This window comes from Poecilia formosa, unplaced genomic scaffold, assembly GCF_000485575.1.
Source record: "Poecilia formosa unplaced genomic scaffold, Poecilia_formosa-5.1.2 Scaffold54, whole genome shotgun sequence".
In the NCBI taxonomy this organism is placed as follows: Eukaryota; Metazoa; Chordata; class Actinopteri; order Cyprinodontiformes; family Poeciliidae; genus Poecilia; species Poecilia formosa.
The window spans coordinates 679,915-699,199 of record NW_006799993.1 but is presented as its reverse complement, the minus strand read 5'-3'; the positions used below and the strand labels follow the sequence as shown (position 1 = coordinate 699,199).

The 19,285-nt window shown below is 38.0% G+C and overlaps 3 protein-coding genes across 5 annotated transcripts; 2 read left to right on the top strand and 1 right to left on the bottom strand.

The window, feature by feature from the left end:
* The first annotated feature begins 656 nt into the window (after window positions 1–656).
* On the top strand, window positions 657–4,727 carry rrh (retinal pigment epithelium-derived rhodopsin homolog). Its single transcript, XM_007553058.2, has 7 exons — window positions 657–940; window positions 1,797–1,987; window positions 2,512–2,611; window positions 3,278–3,431; window positions 3,527–3,695; window positions 4,039–4,217; window positions 4,293–4,727. Exons 1-7 carry the CDS (start codon window positions 829–831, stop codon window positions 4,396–4,398), a joined length of 1,011 nt encoding a protein of 336 aa, XP_007553120.1. The 5' UTR covers window positions 657–828; the 3' UTR covers window positions 4,399–4,727.
* A 106-nt stretch (window positions 4,728–4,833) lies between these two features.
* On the bottom strand, window positions 4,834–8,628 carry LOC103138731 (photoreceptor outer segment membrane glycoprotein 2-like). Its single transcript, XM_007553057.2, has 4 exons — window positions 8,148–8,628; window positions 7,057–7,858; window positions 6,254–6,500; window positions 4,834–5,534 (listed from the first exon to the last, which is right to left on the bottom strand). Exons 2-4 carry the CDS (start codon window positions 7,635–7,637, stop codon window positions 5,262–5,264), a joined length of 1,101 nt encoding a protein of 366 aa, XP_007553119.1. The 5' UTR covers window positions 7,638–7,858; window positions 8,148–8,628; the 3' UTR covers window positions 4,834–5,261.
* Window positions 8,629–9,710: 1,082 nt separating this feature from the next.
* Window positions 9,711–18,019, top strand: LOC103138730 (uncharacterized). Of its 3 annotated transcripts, none has more exons than XM_016671980.1 (16): window positions 9,711–9,854; window positions 10,283–10,392; window positions 10,485–10,574; window positions 11,180–11,302; window positions 11,389–11,547; window positions 11,640–11,718; window positions 11,836–12,025; window positions 12,499–12,642; window positions 12,773–12,963; window positions 13,049–13,184; window positions 13,271–13,325; window positions 13,398–13,539; window positions 14,000–14,624; window positions 14,697–14,844; window positions 15,810–15,904; window positions 17,653–18,019. In XM_016671980.1, exons 2-16 carry the CDS (start codon window positions 10,308–10,310, stop codon window positions 17,755–17,757), a joined length of 2,367 nt encoding a protein of 788 aa, XP_016527466.1. In that variant the 5' UTR covers window positions 9,711–9,854; window positions 10,283–10,307; the 3' UTR covers window positions 17,758–18,019. The 3 variants fall into 3 exon arrangements, with proteins under 3 accessions (XP_016527466.1, XP_007553118.1, XP_016527467.1); XM_007553056.2 differs by having other exon boundaries at window positions 9,712–9,854; window positions 11,637–11,718; XM_016671981.1 differs by lacking the exons at window positions 9,711–9,854; window positions 10,283–10,392; window positions 10,485–10,574 and having other exon boundaries at window positions 11,211–11,302; window positions 11,417–11,547; window positions 11,637–11,718.
* Window positions 18,020–19,285: the final 1,266 nt, after the last annotated feature.

Below are 19,285 nucleotides of genomic sequence, written 5' to 3'. Positions count from 1 at the left end.
TCCTGCTTTGTACTGAATAATCTCTAATAAAATGAAATTAAAGAAGATAGTTTATATTAATGTGAGACTTTTTAAAATGGGTTTTAAAGTATCCATGTCCAGTGCAGGATGATCTACCTCAGATTTAACAGGTTTAATTATTTGAGATTTTAAATTACATGTTCAAATGAAATCCAGATTTCTTGAAAACACATCAAGTAGCATTTTCAATGTCCTTTATAAGCTTTAATGTACAGAAACACTTCCTGTAGTAATTAGATTGTGAATAACAAATGACAATTGTCTGTGATGCTGAGAAGACTGCTTGTGATGTCTAAGACCATTTAGTATCCTAGTGGGTGAGCCATATCTCCTAGATCTAAAATGCCTTTTTACCTCATCTAGCATAGGAATTTTTAATCTGCACTAATGTTATGTCATCTTGGTCATATACATTTGCTTTGTAATGAAAAAACACATGTGGGACAACAACACATGTGATCTCTAACTGAGGTATAGGAATGTCAGGTGTTGCAATAGAATCCTCTGTAATGTTTGCTGTGTGACACAATTAAAATGTTATTTTTTGTTGAAATGTCAGTGTCAGAACCCAGATTTCAGGCCACATGAGCAGTAATCCTTACTTTTGTATGAAATACTGGCTCCCAGCAGAGAACAGAGCTGGAATGTAATAATCCACCGAGAAACAGGCTTTAGTTTCCCAACACCAGCTCTCTGACTCTTTATTCTGTTCAAACAGCATCTCGAGAGTTTTTAACTGTTCTGCTCTTTAGAGAAGAACAGTAAAGAAGAGTTCTGGTTTTTATTGTTTTTAAAACACGTCAAAAGATGGGGATGGACTCGGAGGTGAACAGTTCTGGTGATGTTGCACCATACGGAGGAAAAAGTGCTTTCAGCCAAATGGAGCACAACATCGTGGCTGGATATCTGATAACTGCAGGTAGGAAAAGGAACACCATCTGTGGGATTTCATAGATATAACTCTAGATAAACTGAGCTGGCAGAAACAGAGAAAACAATATCGTGTGTGAAAACAATGTTATATCGTTGAGTTTATTCAACAATCTGGAAAAAGGACACGCCATCGGAAAAACAAAGAAAAAGTTAAGTTGAATAGCTATGGTTTCCTCATAATATGAAGCTTAAGTTCATTATTCTTCTATGGTCTAAATGTTATATCCATGCCAGACCGACCCTTTGAGAAAAAAAAAAAAAATGATTCTCCACTTTAACAAATTCATGGCAAAACTAATTAAACTGATTAAAAATAAGGTTCCTCAAAAAAAAAAAAAAAAAAAAAAAAGGAACAATAGTGTAGAATATTATTAAGCTATGTAGAGGAATTTTAGGAGTCAAGCCCAAGCTGGATAACTGATCTCCAACCTTTCAGAAAACTATGGTTCCACACGGTCACAAAACCTCCAGAAAAGTAACAAGTGTGCTTTTATTAACTCTGGATAAAATGGAGAAAGAAACTGGAGTATGGGAAAAACTTTTGAATATTAAGACTTTATTCCTTCAATGTAAGAAGAACGTTTTAAGAAGAATCTCAAAACAGTAGTGTGATTCTTGCATTGGTTTGAAATTCATTCATATTTTTTTATCTATCATATCTGAACTTGTTTAGAGATTTATTTTCTTGTTAAATGATTTAACAAACATACAGATTATGTATGTTACTTTGTACTTGAATGTTTGAAATGTTACACATTTTGAAGCAAAAATCTGAAGGAAGCCTACATGGCCATGCATAAAGAACTACCTTTATAGAAAGCTTTTGCCTCCTCCACTCTCAGGTGTCATCAGTTTGGCCAGTAACATCGTCGTTCTCCTGATGTTTGTAAAGTTCAGGGAGCTCCGCACAGCCACTAACTTCATCATCATCAACCTGGCCTTCACTGACATTGGAGTGGCTGGTATTGGTTATCCCATGTCTGCTGCCTCAGATATTCATGGAAGCTGGAAGTTCGGCTACTCCGGCTGTCAGGTGAGGAAACAAAAACAAACATTCACACACACACATCACACACAGTTTCTTCTACTTTACTTCTCTGTAATCTTTTGATGTGGTTTTGATCAAGAGTTTCTCTTTGGATTTTTGTTGATTTTTGTTTCTTTTGGATACTTTTTTTATTTTTTATTTTTTTCTGTCTCGTCATGTAAAATTAGAATGGTTAACTAGGTTTATTCTAAGCTGCCATGACTCCAAACAGTGAGCAGACTTTCACCTCAGCTGGTCAGCTCAGGTCACGTGTTTGGACTTTCTTTCTGAAGATTATGTTTGTTTTTGTGCAGATTTGGTCAAACTTATGTTTTATTCCTTTCAGGAACACACATTCCATACGATGCAAACATGCTTTCCCGTATGAAGAGCTAAAAACTAGTGTTTGTGTGTAATTTTAATAGCCTATCAACTGTTTAGTGATGCTAAACAGATTCAGTAAAAATGTCCTAATAAGCAGCAACATAGAAAATCTGTGTTTGAACTTTTTGTTTTGGTTCTGATTTCAGATATATGCAGCCCTCAACATCTTCTTCGGCATGGCCAGCATCGGCCTACTGACTGTGGTTGCTATTGACCGCTACCTCACCATCTGCAGACCAGGCATCAGTACGAGCCCATTCTTTTCCTCTCCAACTTTTATGTCCCTTTACCTTTAGTTGAGCCGTGTAGAAGGAAGAAACTCCCTTTGTCAGCATCCAAACCTAACAAAAACATTATTAAAATGACAAATTATATGATTTGAAGGGCAAAATAAATTTTATTGTTATACAACTAAAACTAATAAAGCCAAGAATGTCCGTACCATTCCTTGCTACAGTTAGGGACAGCTTTTACTGTGTATATTTCTTGGTTTTAGTAACTGCAAAGTGTCCACAACAAAGCTTTTGGACATTCTGGTTCCTATTGAATGTATCTGATGCCATAGAACATGTTAAGTGATGGCAGTGGCAACTCCAACTACTCTGCAGCCTATCTGAAGCCTTGCAAAAGTTTTCATGTCGATGAAATCTTTTCAAAGCGGGTCTCTCTTTAAAATCAGAGAGATCAAAACGAATTTAAGTTTTTACATCATGTCAAAATGCCAGACTGGAAGTTGTTGACAGAATTAGCATAGCATTGTAGACACCATCAGTCAAAAATAATTGATCAAAACAAAACTCCCACTTTCAAACAGTTTCAAAATAGGAAGGAACATTTGAAATTAATAAACAATCCAGATTTTAAGTTCTTCCCTCTCGCTCTTGTTGAAGTTCTTTGATTTTGTCTCTAAAGGTCAGAAAATGACTGCTAGGTCTTACAACATCTTTATTCTGGCTGCCTGGCTGAATGCTGTGTTCTGGTCCTCCATGCCAATAGTAGGCTGGGCAAGTTACGCCCCTGACCCCACTGGAGCAACGTGCACAATCAACTGGAGACAAAACGATGCGTGAGTTTTCAAAAGTGCCTATCTTGCTTTTTTGTGTAACATAGTCTTCACTTGCTCGACGTTCTTTATAACGCACCTCTACTTTTCCTTCACAGCTCCTTCATCTCCTTCACGATGGCGGTGATTGCAGTAAACTTTGTGGTTCCTTTATCTGTCATGTTTTACTGCTACTACAACGTGTCTGTCACCGTGAAGAGGTACAAAACCAGTAACTGCCTGGAGAGCATCAACATCGACTGGTCTGACCAGATGGACGTTACCAAAGTAAGTCAGCTTTGCTTTTCCTAACAGCCTGTTTTAAATACACAACATGGACACTATTTTGTGTTCATTAACAGCAAATTTGAAGGTGATGAATCACTAGTAAGCAGAGATTATTTTAGAATGTCAGACATGTTTCCACAAATTAACATTTTTTTTTATGTGTAACACTTAGTAGACATGGTTTTTGTGTGTGAAAAAATGTTTATTAAGACTTATTTTAATCACAATAATTTTCCTAGGACAAGACATAGTATGTTTAAATTGGTAAAACATGCATTTATCCACAAGGAAACCAAATCAGTGTCAAAGTTAAGACTTTTGTTGTCTGTGTTCCCGCCTATAGATGTCTATTATAATGATCATCATGTTTCTGGTTGCCTGGTCTCCCTACTCCTTGGTTTGCCTCTGGGCATCATTTGGTGACCCAAAGACCATACCTGCCCCGATGGCCATTATTGCTCCTCTCTTTGCAAAGTCCTCAACGTTTTACAACCCCTGCATCTATGTTATTGCCAACAAAAAGTGAGTGTTTTCTTGACTACACAGGATTAAATTTGATGGTGTGTTCTGGGACTGTAAAAGATTTTTTTCCTGCAGGTTCAGGAGAGCCATCATTGGGATGATTCGATGTCAAACAAGGCAACGGATTACAATCAGTACACAGGTCCCAATGACAATCTCCCAACAGCCTCTGACCCAGTAATTTAAGGCCTATATACCTAATATAACTATACAGCTATTTAAATGTACCTACATTAAAACCTTATGATAAATATTTATGTAATCCATTTATCAGTATTTGACTATCGTAGCCATTTCTTTTGTTGGATAACTGAGTACACTGTGGTATTTGCCATGTAAATCCCACTTGTTTGTATTTGCTGTTTTGTCCCATTTAAATCAATTCATAGATTTAATACCCATTTGCAATGTATATAACCTTGCTTTTCTGTTAGATGAGAATTTTTATAAATTTTATGTATGGTGACCAGCACAAATAGAATAAAGATAAATGTGGCTCAAGAATCTAAATCTGAAGTGACAGCCAAAACGTCCTGTAGATGGCCGCCTTGCATTTTGTCAACAAAAAGTGATTAGATGATTATAGGTGACTAAAGTGGTTAGTTATCTATAGAACGCGTAGATCAGATCTTCTACCCAAACACTGGTTTAACACTAAGCATGTAAAAAGTAATCAATTAAACATTTCCCTGTAGCACAACTATTAGACATATTTACAGATTCAGTACTTTACTTCACCATTGCATCCAAAAGTTTGGACTTTTAAAAAACATGCATGATTAAACATTATTAATGGCAAGGCCACTTTCACTGACAAGTTATTCTGTTAAGTTGACATAGTGCCAGTCTTTGGTTATGGCAAACCTTTTCACTCCATTTTTTTTTGTAGTTGACGAGTAAAATGGATCATATCCTGACATAAATAATATAATATATAACACCATTAACAGATCTTAAAAAAAGGTAGACAATACGTTATCTTATGACAACAACAGCTCAGAGGATTGGAGATATTTTTCAGTACGGTCTTAAAGTCTGAAATGTTTAGCTTGTTTCCATCTTCTCCTTTGGGGGAACATTGTCTGGCCCATAATGTGCCTTCGAGGTGGATGGGACATCAATGTTGGGGTCACCATTGTTGGCTGTGTTTATTTGGTTGCTCTTGCCGAGGCTCTTTATGATGCTCAGGTTGGTGCGGGCCGTTTCCATGAGGCTGTTTTCCAGCAGCCAACCATCAGATTCGGAGTCAGGGTCTCCCTGCCTCAGCACGTTTTCCAGGGAGGTCTGGAGGTAACGAACACCTGTCAGCACTGACAGCTAAAACAAAACAGGAATGCAATTAGTGACAAAAATGAAAAAAAAAAAGATAAAGTTTGGATATGGTATGCTTTAATTATTTTTAGAAGACCAAAAGAGAAGTTAAGATTGTCTAAATGTAAAGATTTTTCTAAACAACTGCAGGTACAGTGAAAGTATATTCGCTCCATCTTGAACTTTTTTTTTTTTTTCTTTTTACATTTTGTCACATTACAGTCCCAAAGTGTTTATTTGTTTTTGTATCTGTATCAAGCTGTAACTGTTTTCTACAGGAACAGAGGTAATCAGATTTGTAATCAGGCAGTAATTAAAAGAGAACCAGTTAGAGGCTACAAAAGACATGAGACTAAGGCATATGGAAACACGTTCAAACCACATTCGAAAGTGTTCTTGTGACCCTGTTATAATTAGGACCCAAATCTATTACTCAGTGTGAGTGGAACATTTTGAAAATTTACATTCAGATGCTCTTCATGCACACTAACTGAGCTAAAGAAATTTTGCAAAGAAGAATGGGCAAGATTTCAGTATTTACATGTGCAATCCAGGCCGACAAATTCAGAAAGACTTCTATGGTTCTACAAACTATTGTGCTCTACTTTCACTTGTCTGTCTCATAAAATCCCAATAAAATGTTTAATGTTTGGTTTTGATATGTGACAAGTTCAAGAGGTACAAATATATTTTCAAGGTAAGGTAGCTATATAGTGTTTCCTTGCCTCAAAGAGCCAGGTAATGAGGACTGTAAGGCCAATGGACTGCATAATGTGGGTGTAGTACTCCAGCAGTGCCTGTCGGCAGCCTTTCATCCAAAGGTTCTGGTCCTCGGTCTGATGCTCATAGTTGAAATGGGCCGAGTTGTTGGTAATCTGCTGCTGGATGCAAGGTCGAGGTGAGTTGATATTGCAGCAGCTGAATGGGACTCCATCCATCAGGTACTTCCCCTCTACATTACTTCTCAGTCGACTTGAGAGCAGGAAAGGGATAAAGTTGAGTTTTTTTTTGGTCAGTTTGGTGCATTTCTCTCTGTTAGTTTATGCAGGCAAAAAAAAGCCATGTAAACTAACCTGAACTTATGTGAACAAAATAGCTTCTTTGTTTAATTATGAGTAAACTGTGATTAAGACAGTTGGGGTGCTACTACGAGTAGATGATCTCAAACACACGTTTAATAAATCAATGTGAGAAATAGCTTCAAATTTTGCCTTACTGAACAGATAATGGACTATGCCCAAGAGCCAGATTTTTGTCAGGAAACAAACCATGAGCTCTCAATTCTTCCAGAAGAAGGGTTTAAATATTCATCTAGAAACTATTTAGTCTGAATTTATAGTTTGGAGATCACTAGAATTAAATTCAACTGTTAAAAATGAAGTTGTTTCTTCTCTCAATCTTCAACCATTGAAAAAAAAGAAGGGTATGGTTCAATTGTAAAATGTCAACATTCATTCTGAAGAACAGCTCTGTATTGCTGTCTTTTTTGTCAAGTTTTTAAAATGTTGCAACAGCATGCTTTACTTACTCTACGACTTCCTTTTTGGACATGTCCAAGTAACGGTTGCTTATCCACTGAATTTGAAACCAGTCTTTGTAGCCGCTGTTCCCACAGCACTGGAACTGTATCTGCAGTGTGTCCACAGTGTGTTTCAGGAAGCAGCGTCCTGGCATGTCTGTGTCCTTATAGAACCTCATCGCCTGCATCAGGCCCAGGTCCAGAGCCTCCTCCAGCTCCCAGTGCATGCTGTAGCACATCAGAGCCCCCACAAGCACGCACAGGGTGAAAAAGAAGGTGCACACGATGTAGGGCAGCATGATCAGCTTCCAGCGCAAGAACTTGGTGGAGTCCACACAGTCATAGCAGATCTTCCCACCCAGGAAATTGATAGCACAAGCAATGAGGCCCACAGCTATCAACATGTTGGGAACATACTGGATGTCCTTCTCTGCCATCAGCTCTTCACGCTTTTTGAGCTCCACCTTGAGGAAGAGCCCCAGGCTGAACAGGATGATCCCTGTAACCACTGAGATCCAGTTGAGGATCCACAGGATCTGGGCCAGCTTGTCCCTCCTGGTCTTAGTAAACTTTACCTTTAAAACTGCCATTGATTGTATATTTTGTAGTTATTCCTTAAAGGTGAGGGTGGGATTAATTGTGGGATGTAAGTAGATATTGGAAAAGGAACAGTTTATCCTCCAGAGGGGGCAGCGGACTGAGGGGTGGGGGTTTGGTTGTAGGTTCTCTGTCGGTCCTTTCATAAGCAGCTTACTCCAGTCGTCGTAATTGATATAGTGTAGACGCTGCATTATGGTCATACTGAAGAAGGCTATAGTAAAAAAAATAATAATAATATATACATATACATATATTATCAAATGAATATACTGTCTCAGAAAGGAAAATAGTGATCAATAAGTAGAATGACATTTGACAAGGTTTTTATAAGCATGGAATATCAACACAACAGCCATAACAATGAAACAAACATAAGATCAGTATCTCTTATTTCTATTCAATGTGTAAAAACAAATCACTCCCATCATGCTTGCTTAAATATTATGCAAAAACTCTTATTTAGGAAATATTTTTTAAAAAAAATCTACAACTATGCTCACCTTCATGTTCTCTGCTTTTGTCAGCAACACCTGACATCATCCTCATATTTGCCTATTTTCTCCATGATGTCCTCATTCTTTGTTGAGGGAGCCGAGTGGTCATACTGACAAAGATATCACAAGGCAGCTACGGGAGCATCTGAATGAGACCGGCGGCCAACACCTGACCCTCCACATAATCTCCTCTTAATCATTAATCGGCCCTGGGCCCCACTAGGGATTTGCACCCACCTTCTGCCACCTATGCAAATCTGACAGTCTCAGTTCTGGGAAAGTAATAACAAGTAGCTGTTGTGTAAGCGTGTAGATTAAAATTCAAGAACAGATCTAACACTTGTCTTTCTGTTTCCAAAACATACTTTGTGCTAAATAATAAGCATGTTGTATTTACTCATTCCTAATATTCTTATGAAGGTGAAAGGTGTGGTCGAGAGTTTCAGTTAGACATAGTTAAGCGCTAAAGCACTGAATGTTGAATATTTCCAAATTGACACAGTAAAATACACCAAATGTCATCTAAATGTAATTAAATATTTGAATATTTAATTAATTCATATTACTTTAAAGAAATTATATATCAATATGCTGTGTCTATGTTGCGCACCGGTGACTGTCCATGGTGTACCTCAGCAATCACTTGATAATTGCTGGAGAAAGGCAATCCTTGATGGGCCCTCCACGACTTTGCAAGAATAAGCGACGGATGGATGGACAGACGGATGGATAGAGAGATGCTGTAGCTCGATCTCCTACTAGCCTGAAGATTTGCCTTAAGAAGTCCTCTAATTTAAATAGTAAACAGTCTCAAACATGGCGAGGGTACTCTGGTTACACAAGACTAAAATTCCTAGGACTGTACATAATCCTGTACTCCACTGTCAATACTGACAGCAGTATTCTGTGGGGATGCATTTCTTCAACTATGATCTGAAGCTGATCATAGCTGAAGAAAAGATGGATGAAGCTCAGCACAAGACAACTCTAGAAAAAAACTAGTTAGAGGCTACAAGCCATTTAAGACTGAGGTTGAGGTTCTTAATCCTAAACAAACAACCAGAGCTACAATTCAATGCTTTAGATATAACCATGTATATAATCAGCTATTCACTCTTGGTGCTCAATAAAAAAAAGTTTTCATTTTTAGCAATTTTAAAATATTCTAACATCTTTTTAACACTTTGATATGTTATGCTATTTTGGTATATTAAATAAAATGCCACTAAACTGCATGGAAGGTTTTGGGTAAAATATGACAAATGTGAAAAAGTCAAAAGGGTATGAATGCATATTTATGGTACGTGGATAAGTATTTTTTTTTACATTCTTCTAAATGTAAATTAATGACATAATCTAGAAGGAAGTTAACAGAGTACTTTGAGTGACTGTGCGACTATTTGGTTCTATGAGATTTTGAGAAATAGTACACTGATGTAAACGCAAAGTCAAAAAGGAATAATTATTGGATTCTTCTTTTGCAATAGACCTCACTACTAGACCGGAGACGGTGCGACTCAGCCAATGAAATGTTAACAGAGAGAGATTAGTGGATTAACATCTAAGAAAGTAGCTTGGGTGAAGGAAAACATTGCTGCAGCCGCTGCGGTTGTTTGAAAATCCACATGACACAACTTAGTGCACTCACTGCTCTGCTCAGACCGAGGAAATTCCATCAACATTCAACAGACAAATAACCTCCTCTATTGCAGAGTAAGTACTGAATCTATAACATTTTTAGATGTCAGAACAATTCCCACAACCTCCATGCTTTAATCTGCTCTTGAACAATCCATTGATCTAATTATGTTTAAGATAGTCTAAGAACATTACATGTTATAGGTTTGTAACACCTGAAGGACATGTGCCTGAAGTGTATTATAAATCTCACTTCAGGCACACTTTCTCGGTCTTTGAGGATCTTATATGACCATTGTTTAACCTGAAATAATATAATAAATACACTCAGATAGTGGTGAAGAGGTCGCAGAACTCTGAAAAATAGTTGTTTTAGTTGTTTGACATAATTTACAGTTCTGTACAGTATGGTCACGTATTATTATGGCCATCGAAATGTGTGGCCAGTGTCAATTTGGCTGTTTGTGGGTTAATTTTGCCTGAAAATCCTCATCCTGCTGCAGAACCCAAGATCTGACATTTAAGATCATGTTGGAGGTTCAATGGTCTGAAGCTTTGGGTGCTAACAAAATCAGAGCCATCATCCACTGGCTGAAGAAGCTGCATATTAAAGGTACGTAAAGAATAGAAGAAACCTCTGATCTCTATATACTTAGTAAAATATTTTATGGTAAAAGGTGTGTTGTTACATTAAACTTTACAAAGGTGATGCGTGTTTGGAGGAGCATCTACAAACCTTTGGCTCCTGGCTACAGAGGACATCAGAATTCACAAAAAAGGAATTGTTAACCTTGTGTAAGTATTTTGTATTTGGCAATTTCTATGTGATTTTAAATGGGAGATATATTGAAAGGCGTGGCTTTCAATATATCAAGATACTTATTGGCAAATGTGAGACAGTCTTCTGTGTTCTGCTGCCCTGAAACTCTCCTATAAATGCTATTTTCTCCCAATCTCTTTCTTTAATGTTAAATTATGAACACTAACATTAGCTAAGGGAAATAAGGCAGACAGTGTTTCAGTGTTTCAGGTTTTGATGAGTTCTAATGTGCTCTCATGGAAGTGTTGATTATTTTGCTTGGCCCAACATTTTTTAGAAGCTTCACAACTGTTCCATGTTTATAACCCTTTCCAGACAAATGGATGTTGATTGTTTCTCTTATTTGGGCAAGATATGTTTCTTATTTTGTGGACTGGAAAGGTAAACATTTTTCTGCTCTCTTCCTCCAAATTAATGAGTAAAAAAAGCACTTTAAATTGAATATGTTGTGTCAAACCCATTTTATTTAATTCAAGCTATGTAACTGGGCACTGCCACTTTATCAAATGTCAGTTCTGAAAAAAAAAAAAAAAATCCCATAAATCCAAAACATTCATAGTTTCTTTTTTTCACCCAATAGGTTTCAGTCGTTGTCAGGGTTTGTGGATGTTCCTGGATCGGAGCTCCTTCGTTGAAGTACACATCTTGCTCCAGAGGCTGCAGAACCTGCTCATCTTGGTTCAGTGGTTGAGAAAACAGCAAGGTCCATTCAGCAACAAGACGGATCAGCTTGACATATTCTAATCATTCCAGCACTAACGTGATCTTTATTGACTAATTTCCTATTAGGTTTCAAGGCTCCATGTATGATCTGCAGGGACACACAGCACTCATCGAATGGCAGAAATGCTTGTTGGAACCAAGAGCTCTGGACTCTGAAACGACACATCTGGCTGGGTCGGCTAGTTCAGTGGTGGGGCATTATGGGGCTTCTGCCCAGGTTCCCTGGTACTGATGTCTTTGTAAATGGAAGAATTGACATGACAGAAAGCAATCACATCTCTAAAAACTTTTGTGTTCCCTGTTGTTGCTGTTAGAAGCCCAAGAACTGAGACGTATCTCTCAGATGTGGAAGGAAATGGAACTCAGCCATCAGGAAATGTGTCTTAAAACTGCTGGGTAACACCACTGCTGTTTGTCTGAAGAGATAACAAATATTCTAATTCTACTCATATCCTTAAATTTATCCTTAAATTTTGGTTTCCTTTCTTTCTTTTTTCCCCTATTTGAATTTAGGTGGAATAAGAAAGAGATGGAAAGATGTGGCTTTTTGATCAAGGGCATGGTGATGCAGCTGTCCAAAAGACATGGGTGTATATGGACTTCTGAAGACTGCACAGATCAATGCTACCCCCCACCTTCTCTTCACGCACTTCTGAAGCTTGTCTTGGTTCCTTGTACTGACAACATGTTGGTCCAGGGTATTGTATCCAGTCAGCAATATGTCTAAGGACTCATTACATGGCATTTAAATGTACATTCCTTTTTCAAAACTTTAACATTTTCACATTTTGTCATGCTACAACCTCAAATCTCTAAGCATTTTGATTAGATTTAATGGACTAGTGGTATCCAATCCTGGGTTTTAGACCTAAAATATTGCAGCTTATAGGTCAAGGGTTTGAAATTCCAGTCCTTGGACAGTCACATCTTGGTTTGCAGATGTGTCATTATTTCAGATTTCAGATCAGCATGGCCTTTATGATGCTGTTGGTTCATTCACAGAAACAGCGAGATATGTGTAAAAACAATTAGTTATAATGATGAACTACTTTGTATTGGTCTATCACTTAAAATCCCAAAAGCAATACAATGAAGTTTGTGGTCGTAGCTTGGCATAATGTTGCAAAGAATTAATGCAGTCACCATGGTGTATGGCTCTTAATAAACTCATCGCAGCTATTATACTTCATCCTGGATGTGGTTAACTTCCTACAGTGCAAAGACAACCTTCTGCAGTCTTTTTGCCATGCTTTCACGATCCCTCACAGATTTTCCCATCAAATCAAAGCCTTCTGGATGTTTGATCATGGGCGCACAAAGGTACTCATTCAAGAACAATGAATTTGTTAAAATAGAAACAAATGAAGATGTGTTTCTCTTCGGGTTCTATCATTTATATTTAAAAATAACTTGATTTGCTAAATAAAGCCCAATAAAAAATTGTTCCTAGGCCTCCATGGAGCTCTTGTTGAGTCCCAAAGCCGCTGTCCCTCAGTTCTCCTGGCAACATCGATGCATTATCATCTCTCTGCTGAAAAGCAAGCAGCACCACATGGCACTGAAGTATCTCCAGTGGACAAAACCTCCCATAGAAACCACAGAGGATGCAAAACTGTATGCAGAAGTGTTTCTTCTAAGCAGGTGCTCTCTTGGCTTCTTTACCAATTGAGTAATGTCTTGAGTTAGTGCTTGACTGTTTGGTCATTCTGTTTCTCCACCTACACAGTTGTCTGACTGATGCTTGGGCTTTGTTGAAAAGAAGCCACACAGAAAATGAGGATATGGTCATGTACCTCCTCCAGGCCTGTAAAGGAGTGAATCTACATGCTGAAGCTGTAAAATACATTTGCCATGGATGCAACGTGGGTTACTCTACTTTAACTCATAAATACTACTTTACTTCACACTCCTAAGGGTCTAAAGCAACTTTTTTGAAACTCTTGATCAGGGTGAAGAAGACTGCCACAGAGCTGAAGTATGCATCTTGCAGCAGAAGAATAAAGGTAAAAAATATGTCAAGAAAATGCATCAGATGTTGAATAAAGTGCATTGCATGTAAGTCTTGTTTTCTTCAGATTGTTTTGGTGAAATGGTACCCTACCCACTGTCTGCCACACTGTATCAGAATCAGGCGAAGAGAACAATGTCTTCAGAGGAACTGGTCAAACTGGTCAAGAAGGCTGTGACGGAAGTGAGAAAACCAAATCCCAGGATAAGGTACTGGGGCTTCTAAATTATCGTGAACCACACATCAGTGAGACAGGAGCATGTCAATAACTAACCTAATAATAAACTCAGGGAAGCTAGGAGAAAAAAAAAATAAAATGGTGACAAACACAGATGGATCTGACTCCAAAACCAAGAATTATTTGTGATGGGGTTGAGTACTACAACATTAGGTGAGGAAACATTTGCACAAATCCTCTGTTGAAATGAAAAACAGAGGAGCTGAAGACGTAAAAGAGAGCATTTCAAGAGAACACAAAACCCCCGTCCAGACACAGTGGTGGTAACATCATCATAAGGATTCAGTGGTACTGGTGCACTACATTAAGAGGATAGGACAATGAAAATAATAAAACTCAATTTACTCAATTTAGGCTGCATGTAGTATAACATCCATGTCCATCATGAGTTTGTGTCATTTTTGATCAGCACTTTGTGTTCTTTATTACAGTGAGGTTGTGTGGCCAAACAAACCAAAGAGAAAATCAAGCAGCAGAGAAATATTTCTGTCAGTGCAGGCTCTGCGCCGCCTCACACCAAGCCCATTCCCAATGGAAGCTGTGGAAGAAACCGAACAAACAGCAGATGCTGAGGATGACCAAGGGGAACACCATTTTGAAACACAGGACATTCTGACTTCTGAGAATCAGAGGTCTTTGTCTGCCCTTTCTTTCTCCTCTGCCTCATCAGCACCTCTGTCGAAATATCCTCACTTCTTTGACAGCACCATAACGCTGCAGAGGATTTCAGCTTTTCTCACTGATCAGGAGATCCAAAGTAAAGGAGATGATGAAGATGATGAGGACAATTTCACCTCAGTGGCTGATTCTTTGCCACAATGCTGGGAGCCAAAACTGTCACCAGATGGCGCCACAGAACAACTTTCCCTCTATGACTTAGGCAAAAGTTTAAAGTCCCAAGATAAAGTAATATTTTATGCTTTGCAAGGTGGAGAAGACGACAGGAAGTACACACCAGGAGAGCAAGTTGCTAATGATTCTCCCAAAATGGTCGCTTCAGGTTCCCACAAGAGTGGAGACCAGTCAGATGGTTTTCTGGTGATATCAGCAGATCAGGTGGGCACAGCTCACAAATACGACACTGTGTATGTTCTGTTGTCTGTCTTTTACTGCACATTTTATGATCAGAAAGGGGATGAGCACCACCAGCAAAAGGAAGCTCTGGGATGTGGCATTCAAGACTTCTCCAGTACACCATCAACAACCCTCCAGGATCCAGTGACTGACATGAACCAAAGCTTGGTTTCAGAGGACAACACTGGCCAACCAACAATTGGTAAGCAGGACATCTCAGGTTGTAGCTCCGATTGCTATAGTTTTTCTAACAACATCACCAAGTAGTCTGGTTGTATTCCCCCTTCTCAAGTTTTGTCCACACTGCCGGATGAACAGTTTAATCAACATTTCCAATTGTTTCAAAATCCTGGGTGAAAAAGTGTTTCCACTAGAAAGTCTGCACCTATCTACCTCCACAAAATCCACCCACTTTATCATACACGGGTTCTCAAGCAGCCAAAGGGCTCATTCCATCACTGTTCTGTTTCACCAATATATTTCTTCTCAAAATATGTTTTTGTCCAATGAAACCTAAATTTGCTGTAATTGCTGTAAATGCTTTCAAGATTTAAGGTTTTCTAGCTTGAACACATATTTAACTGTTAAATCGTACATTGCAGGAAAATAAATTACCTTGGGGCAATTGCTAATTAGTTCTTTTGAGAGATGACTGAATCACAGAGAAACTGTTGTGCTGCTCACGGATTAGAAATACCGGTAGCAGCACCAAAGGGATGGGGACTGGGGAGAGATTGGTTTCCCTAACCTTGCTGCGGCAGCCATTCATCCATAAAACAACCCCTATTTCTCCACTGCATTTTCCCCACCCCATATTCTGTGTATATATATATATATATATGTGTGTGTGTGTGTGTGTGTGCGGGGGTGTGCGTGTGTGTGTGTATGGGGGAGTACCTTACAGCTCTGCAGATGCACCTCTTTTGATCACAGCTGGGCGTCTTGTCCCTCACTCATGCACATCTTTATAGCTAAGTCAAAGCTCAAAGACATGAGACTGTGGTTAAAAATGATGAGAATATTTTTTTTTCTTACCCAATTGTTCATCTTATGTGATGGTTTCTTTTAAAAGGAACGTTAATGCTCATACAATGCTTGCTGGCATAAAAGCAATATCTTCAACATCTACCATTCCCAATTTACAGTTTTCCTTCTTCTTGCTCACAGATAACACCATGTCTTCCTGTCTACTTGGCCCCTCATCCACCAACAGTCTGGCCAACTTCACTGATTTCTCTGCAAAGCAAACAGATGACAAACAGGTACTTTATTATTATTATTATTTTTTTTAGTTCTTCATATACAAAGACGTTGTCATCGACAATGTGAAACATTATCCGGCCTTCAGGGGGCACTGTTGCTCCAGTTAGCTACTTGGTGTGGCTGGGATGATCTCATTTTTAGGCCCTTGGGATTTCTCCTCATCACAGCCCAGCAGGTGTCCTCTTTACTCCCCTTCATCCCTTGTTCTTCTGTCCTCCAGCATAAACATCACTGCTTTTAAGATTTCCTCCCACAATGATGTCATTCTTCAAACAAAAGTGCAGGTCACATTGTTGCTTTTGTACATTTGTCAAAAAAATAAATAAATAAATAAAAATAGGTGTGTCCTGTCCAATCTGGCTAGTTTAATATGGATTTGTGCTTTTTCTTTGACTGAGAGGACTAAAGGACTCAGTGATGCATTAAGATGTGTGTACCTCAATTTTTATGTTGATTGGGTAATAAATTATTAGGGATGTTGTGTTATTATTATTGAGACCAGAAGTGTGTCCACACAAAGCTGTAGTTCATTAAACTGTAAATTATTAACCTAACCTAAAATATTTTGAAATTTACATTTTGTCATCTAAGAACTTCAGTATATTTTGTTCAGTATTTTGTTTGAAAGAAATGCATAACATTTAAGCTGAAGTAAAACAATACACAGTCTTCAGTTTTTCTGCAAATTACAATTTTAAAGGTGTGGCATGTACCGAAGTACACACACATGCATACATACGCATAAAAACAGCAGATCAGCCAATCAACCTAAAGATGAAATAGAGCACTGAGAGTCAAAATGGAATTAGTAACACTCACAGAACAGCAAACCATCTCTGGAAATAAAGTCAAAAAGCAATTGGTAAGCATACATTTGAGACAATACAATTAGAAAAATAACGGTTCTACGCCAGTTCCTTACTCAAACCCCGTTTTACTGCTTGTAAATTGTGAATCCAGAGTCCTTCTCTTTGTAACAAGTCTGTTTCTGTCATGCCTTCTTTTAGAAACAGACATTTAATTTTCTTGACATTTTAAAGATGACCAGCTGTGTTAAAGTGTCTAGCCACAGGGGATTTCTCATCTTTATCCCAAATATTACTTTCATGTTCAGAAATGTCTGACTTTTGTTCAGTTTCACCAGTCTATCCAAAGATACATAGGCATTTCGATGAATGAGCTATATTGTATTAATATGGTATTTATGTGTTTGCATCCACCTGAATAATATGTAGTTGAGACCCTGGGTTTACTAATGTTGTCTAACAAACCTCTAAGCACTACACAAAACAGCTGTATTTGTACTGAGATTAATCAACATGCAAGTGGACTGCACAGATTAGGCGACCTTTATAAACATATGTAAACTAATGTGGAAACTAATATTTCTGTTGGTTTGAAAAACCCAAAAGAAGGATATTTAAATTAGTAATTGTAAAAGGGCAAAATTAAATAAATAAATAAATAAATACAAAATCTGGATTGAAACTGCACTGCTTGCTCAAAGAAACATGCAGCAATGTAGTGCTGGCCGCTGCTACAAGTTAAACTGTTCATGGTTTAAGGTGAGATGAATGGCCTTTATTAGGAGCATTTAATCAGTAGTTGGCCCAGTGCATCCTTTCTGCTGCACCCCCTGAAGGGGAAAGATTAATGGGTACAGGATATTTCATTAAGCCCTTCACATCACTGCTCAGGATATGAGGCTGTAATTGTGTCTGTTTTTCACTCCTGCTTTGTGTTACAGGCAGAAGGAAAGGAGCTTGCAGGTTGGAGAGGGAAGGCTCCACAACAAAGAGTCATGAGTGGAAGAACAGAATCCAGGAAAGGCAAACGAGTGAAGAGAATATGATGAAAATAATGCATGAAAAAAGAGTCTTTTGAAGACATGAATCTCGTTTATATATCATGAAGTCACACTCTGTAACACAACCGATCAACTGAACATTGGACATACAGTGCATACTTTCTTGAATGTTTCTCTGAGCTGTATCTGACAGTGTCACAAACATTATTACATATATATTTTCACTATTGCCTGTTCAATATTAAAAGAATACATGCTGTTCCAGATAAAAACACAAATACACCACATTAAAAATCCACTGATGTTATCACTGGTAGTGATTCCATTCTTTACATTCTTTGCTGGCTTCCCCCATGCTTGGAAAAAAAAGGGATGTTTGCTTTGCAGCCAGAGTATCTCATGAAAAATGGATGACCTCCCAATGCTTTCTTCAGCCCATTCCCCGCTATATTTACCCAGAGTCCAGGGAATGCATTTGGGTTAGCATCCCTCCCCTTATCCCTCTCTTGTATGGGTGAGTGAATAACTTAACACATATTTCAGGTTGACACACTTCTCCTGCGGATCTCCCCTGGGCGCCCAGTTCACGAGCCCACACATGCTGTATTATTTAAAAATGGGCTTTGGAATTCTGCTCAAGTAATTTCCTCTTCATGCTTTTTTTTTAAATTTAAGACTTTGACCTTGCAGTCGTTGCAGCACTTCTGATACCAGAGGTTGTCCAAGGTCTAATCAGGGAGGACATCAGCTCGACTACATTTAGTTCATTTTGTGTTGAGAAACAATTCATCTGCTTCTCAGATGGATTGAAATTTTCTTTTTTAAAAATAGGATGAATCCTTCTCTTTCTAAATTAGCGATACTATTACACAATTAAAAAGACAAAACAGATAAAATCTACATCTAAAGTCCAGGGAATCCATTAAAAGATTTTTTTTTTTTTTGGGGGGGTAGCTTCTGCATCTGAAAGATTAATTTTGTATGGGGCCTGTACAGTGCATAGTATTGGTGTACATTTTTTTGTTATTATTTTTTTTAAATTAAACTGTAAAAGAAAATCTCCATCCCACAATTTTCTGTTATGTACATTTCAGAAGCCTTTAAAATGGTATGACCACAACATAAAACTGTCTCAGTTCTTTGGAATCAAATCGACTTCAAAGCCTAAACCTCTCACACACAAACATAACTCAAGCTAATCTGTGAGCTGATAAGATCATGAAAATCAGAGTGCAGAGCTGCAGCAAAATGACAAGGCCTAAATCACACACCACGGAAATACTGCAGTTAGTATGATGGATACAAATAGCCTCCTGTTATCTCAAAAGCACACATATAAATACTTGTCTTTATGTTGTATTGAATATTCCAAGGAAAACTACATGATAGTAAATGATAGTAATGGATCCTGGTTTAAAAAGACTTCATGACATCCCTGATGATGAAAAAGCTACAGGTTCACATCAATGACATATTCATTAAAATAACTCCCTGTACTTTTTAAGTTAAAAAAAAAAAACAACAAGAAAAATAACTTATTTAGTTGCATGTTTTGACATTCTGCAACAAAAGG